This window comes from Alexandromys fortis, unplaced genomic scaffold (assembly GCF_014885135.2).
Source record: "Alexandromys fortis isolate MF-2015 unplaced genomic scaffold, M_Fortis_MF-2015_v1.1 scaffold_26, whole genome shotgun sequence".
Taxonomy (NCBI): Eukaryota; Metazoa; Chordata; class Mammalia; order Rodentia; family Cricetidae; genus Alexandromys; species Alexandromys fortis.
In genome coordinates this window covers 15,082,679-15,087,917 of record NW_026067894.1, presented here as the reverse complement: position 1 = coordinate 15,087,917, position 5,239 = coordinate 15,082,679, and the positions used below count along the sequence as shown (strand labels likewise).

Sequence of the window (5,239 nt, the reverse complement as noted above, 5' to 3'; positions counted from 1 at the left end):
CTCTGCCTCCCCAGTGCTGGGATTAAAGGCGTGCGCCACTACTCCTACCATCAACTTCCTTTGTAACAAATAGTATAAAAAACTTCCTTGCAAACCAAGGCCTTCAGCCTGGGCCCCAAGACACAGGAGGCATACAACACAGTTCACTGGGATATCTGGGGTGACACCCTACTCCCATCAGAGGTGGGTGCTCTGTACCACTCTACAGGGCATCCAGGTCAGAACAATCGGCCCATTTCTATTCAATCTCAAGCAAGGTATTTGCCCAGATGCCTTGACAGCAGTGTGCGACCTCCAATAAGAAAAGTCACTGATCAGCCCCACTCTGTCCTCCCCGGTTGGAAGGAGAAGACTGCCCCACAACACAGCAGCTACCGCCTTGGGGTCCCAGTACTAGAAGAGTAGCAGGCAGGGAGTCACTATTTAAGACAGTCCACCAGTGGAAACACGCAGGATATGCTGGGATTTACAAAAAACCGTTTATTGCTGTGACTCCCACCAGAGGCTGTCAAGGAGCCCCATTCCAGAGAGGGGCCAGGCCAGGTCGGCAATGGATGGTCGCCAGTCTCAAGAGCCACACAACCTGCTGGCTTTGTCCTGTCACAGCGATTAAAACCCAACAGGGAGATACGGTGTATCCGCTGGTCAAGTCCACCTACTGAAGTCCCTGTTCTAGATGGAAAAGAATGCTTCAAGGAGGCACCAGTTCCTCACTGTCCCACAGACTCCAGTCCCAAGCTTAAAGGGACTCTGGTTGCAACCTGAGCTGTCCTTGGTCCCGATGGGCCTGACAAGGCCACTGAGGTTGTGTCCTCACAGAGTCTCCTGGAAGACCCGATGCAGGCTCCGGGCCAGGACATCCGTCTCCTCGTAGCCCTCACAGCTTTGCTGCCAGCTCTCTGGCACCTGCTCCATCCCATAGTAAGCGCCAGCAATGGCCCCAGCCATGGTGGCTATGGTGTCTGTGTCGCCACCAAGTGAGATGGAGTAGATGAGAGTCCTCTGCAGGCTGTTGAAGGTGGAGGGGATCTCAGGATCAGGCTCCATGCAGCGCAGGAAGCAGTAGATGGCGGTGGGCACAGATTCAAAGGCAGCAATGCCATTCCCTGTGGGAAAGCTGGAAATAGGAACCTGACCTCCCTCCCTGCCACAGGTGTCCTGCCCTTGCCAAGAGCCAGCCCTCCCAGCTCTGTGCAGGGCCATGCCTGAGACCTCAGGCTCTACAGTCAGACCATGGGGCCACCACACCTGCTGGTGGCCAGGCAAGATCCCAGTAAGGTCTATCCTTTGCTGTGATTCCTGCTCTCTCCCAGGGCTACTGAGATGTGAGTCACTGTAAAACACTCTGTGGTGTCCAGGGCACAGGCACCAGGTAAACTAACATCCATAATCACACTGGTAGACAAACCGACAACTGGCTGCTGTTTCTGTGGACACTGATCCTTAAGGCTGCAGGCACCATGTGCACAGCCCTGCCAGGGGCCCTACAAAGCGCTCTAGCTGTCCCAGCAGCCCTCTGAGGATAGCTGGGGAATATATCAGTCAGGGTCCACCCACCTAGCTCAGACACCACTTCCTCTCGGCTCACCACGTCCTGGTCTAGAAGCTCTCCAACCTTCTTCAGCCTGCTGGAGTAAGGACGCTCCTCCATACCCAACCTGGGGTTTGGGAAACAATTTCAGAGGTCAGAGTGAGCAGGCAGAGACACAGGGAGGGGAAGGGACCCTTAAGAGAAATGGGGACATCAGGTCCCACCCAGTGTTGGGAGAGGACCAGAGATGTTTTGTTCTCTGGGACACCGAGGGCCATGAATCCACTGAGACAAAGGGCCTCCTCCTACCACTCCATACAGCTGCCAGTGAAGACAGGAAGACCCGGCTTTGCAGTGCCAACACCCACCCCTGACCTGCACACTCTGACCCCCTCAGCCCCAGTTCCAGCCCATACTCACTCCTTGGCATCCAGGACCGACTGGGCATCACCTTCCAGCTCCTCCATGTGGCCCAGAAGCTGCTCGAGGAAGTGCTCACTGGATGTAACACCCTGCAGAGCTAGGTGCACAGCCAGGGCCTGCAGGATGGCACCGTTGTAACCCAGGGAGGAGGCATGGGTCAGCTGGGCTGAGAGCCGGGCAAACTGTGGAGAGGATGAGCCACTGTCACTTCTCTACAGATCAGTCGGGAAAAGGGGTGTCTGTGACCCGCCTGTCCAGTACCTTCCGTACGTCTTCGATACTCTTGTAGGCCAGTGGGATGCCGGCCACCCGCATGGCACCTCCATTACCATAGGAGCCCTTTCCATTGAACTGGGCCCGGGCAGGCTCATAGACATCACGGCACTTGGGGCTCAGGAGCTTCTTGAAGACAGTGATGACTCCAGCCCCATACCCTCTGTCAGGGTCCTTCTTGTATTCTTGGGCAAACCTGGTGAAGAGAAAGAAGGCAGACAGAGTTTCAAAGATGTCTCCCGTGGCTAGAAGAAAGGGCTGCGCAGGGCTGGAAGGGGAGGTGCGAAGTGCCTCAGGGAGCTGGTGTCAGCCTTGAGAAGAGGCCTTGCTGGGTACGCACAGGTATGGTTCCTCTCTTGAGGGGTGCAGCACCACTGCCTGCCTGGCCTCACGCCAGGATCACATCCCTCACCTGTGAGCCATGTCCACCTCGTCGAAGGCCTCCTTGGCCAGTAGGGACTGCACCAGGGCCCTGGTCATGGCGGTGTCATCTGTGTAGTACAGTGTTTCTGCAGGGAAGAGGGAGGTAGGGTTAGAGCGTCCCAGAGGGCTCTGGGGGAATGCCCAACAGCTGACCTCTTACCCCTCCCTCCTGCCAGCTATGAATTCTTCAGCTTTTAGCCTTGGGATTAGCAACAACTGGCTACTCCCCAACGGTCATGACGCCCTGCTGATTTTCTGAAGGGAGCCCTTCCACTCCCTTCTTCCTTCACCGCCAATTATCTCAATATGGCCCATGTGGGCTCTCCTGCTTCCCACCTCCGACGCTGACACAAATTCTTCAGTAAGAAGAGGTTGCCTTCTTCCCTTCATTCTCCTGATCAAACAGCTGCCCACTGCCTTCAGGAAGAGGTCTCAGTTCATGGGCTTGGTATCCACTCTCTTCCCAGTGTGGCCCCCTCCTTCCTCACCACCCTCCACCTCACAGACCCCTTTGTACAAGCACTTGGGTCAAGTCCTTGCAGCCAGGGTAGCTCACTTCCCACCTCATCTCCTCTCCCCCTAGCTGCAGGTTTTCTGACATCCCCCTTCTTTAAATTGCTTTGTGTGGGTATTTTTGCCTTCTTGCGAGTCTGTGCACTACATGTATGCCTGGTGCCCAGAGAGGCCAGAAGAGGGTATCAGATCCCTTGAGCCTGGAGTTAACAGATGGTTGTGGGCCGCCATGTGGATGCTGGGAATTGAACCTGGGTCCTCTAGAAGAAGGCCAGTGCTCTTAGCTGCCGAACCATCTCTGCTGTCCCTTTTGTTTTGTATTTGAGACAGGGTCTCACTGTGTAGTACTGTCTGGCCTAGAATAGACAGATTCCTGTCTCTTCCTCATAAGCACTGGGATTACAGGTGCAGGTTCTCGTACTTCTAACATGTCAGACTCAAAGAGGCTACTAACCTGCTAGGGGCAGTGATGTGGCCTCACTTAAGAGAAGACTGTTAGAGAGAACAGACTCTCCTGATAAGTGCCTCCCTGATTCCTCAAATAGCCACTCCACTCCTTCCATGTAGCCCAAGCTCCATTTTCCTTCTTTTTTTGGTGGACCCTACATCTTAGCTTCATAACAGTAACTGCATTCCCAGTCTCCCTCAGCCTGGCCGAAGATAAAGGCCACCTCAGTCCCTGAGGTAAGAGGTCGCTCTTCTAGTCTCCTATCCTAAACCACACACCCTTCATTTGCTCACTGTGCCCTGATCTTCTTGAGGGGGGGCCCCTTTCTTCAGTCCCAGCCCAGGAGGCTGACCTCTGCCTAACCACATGGTAACTATCAGCCATCCATCTCTTATCGCCACTTGCTTATTTAGGGCCAGGCCCCACACTCGGGTTGCAGCTTTTGTAGGCACTGTAGCAAAAGGAGAACCTCTACTCCAGGGCTACGGGGGCCACATGGAGGGAAAGTGCTGTCAGTGTGTCATCCCCCAAAGGCAATCTCAAGGCAGAGAGGACCAAACCAGGCCTTTAGGAGATGAGCTGAGTTCCTGGACCTGAGCCCGACCCGAGGCCAGAACCTCCTTCGGATTCCTCAGTTGTGTGAGCTCTCTTTTCACTCAGTCCTTATGTTGGGTTTTCTGCAGCCACAGAGTTCCAACTACCACTCAATCTAAAGCACGGCTTTTTTTTTTTAAATCTTACCAAACTACAATGAAATAAAAATAGTTGTCTTTGCCTCATCTCTGCTCTCATTAACACCCGTTTTCCACGTTCTCCTCGACACACTTGACATGGCTTTCTGGGTCCAAGACTACCAGCAGCACTTTTTTGAAGCACACCAGTGCCTCCATCCTGAAATTCTTCCCTCTGGTTCTGTGACTGTCTTCCTGCCTCTCCTTCCTCCATCTCTAAACGCCTCTGACTTAAGGTGTCCTCCGGGGATCTGACGACAGCCCGCTTTGACTGTTCTCCACACGCTCCAAGAAGAACCGAGCCCTCTGCTGACATCTGGACCGGAGCTGGAGGGAAGGGACCTATCTTCACAGGCTGGGGACAGTGCCCGCCGACGCCCACATCGGGCCAGCAGCTTGAGAAAGCTGGCCACCACCGAACCGGACGGGTGGGCTCTGGCTCACGCTGAGGTTTTAGGCGAGGCCTGCGCTCTGACAGGGGACACGGCGGGAGACCTAACTACCGGGAGAGCTGGGGAGAACCGATCGGGTCACAGGGGCCTTCACACTCGGGGCTGCGCCGCACGACCCTCGCCCAGGTGTGGGGACCCGGCGGGTGGCGCCCCGCCCACCTGTCCGCGCGCTGCCCGGCGTGCCCGGGTCCGGCTCCAGGCTCTGCACGTGACGCAGGACTGACGTCAGGCTGACGGTATCGTGGGCCTCGTAGACAGCGCCCACGCAGTCTCCCAGCAGCGCGCCAGCCAGGCAGCCTCGGAAGCGCGAGAGAGAGCGGGCCGCACCGGCCCCGCCGCCGCCCGCCGCCGTCATCATCGCCGCCGCCGCTGCCATCCGCGCGCGGGCTAGGCGCCACTTCCGGCGCCGACGCTGCCGCCTCCGCGGTCCTCCCAGCCCCCGAAT

The 5,239-nt window shown here is 56.3% G+C and overlaps 1 protein-coding gene across 1 annotated transcript; it reads right to left on the bottom strand.

Annotated features, from left to right (window-relative positions):
• Nucleotides 1–465: 465 nt before the first annotated feature.
• Adprs (ADP-ribosylserine hydrolase) lies at nucleotides 466–5,206 on the bottom strand. The gene is made up of 6 exons (XM_050156221.1): nucleotides 4,954–5,206; nucleotides 2,640–2,736; nucleotides 2,216–2,423; nucleotides 1,952–2,136; nucleotides 1,558–1,658; nucleotides 466–1,106 (listed from the first exon to the last, which is right to left on the bottom strand). The coding sequence occupies exons 1-6, from the start codon at nucleotides 5,168–5,170 to the stop codon at nucleotides 814–816; spliced, it is 1,101 nt and encodes a 366-aa protein (XP_050012178.1). The 5' UTR covers nucleotides 5,171–5,206; the 3' UTR covers nucleotides 466–813.
• Between the last annotated feature and the right edge of the window lie 33 nt (nucleotides 5,207–5,239).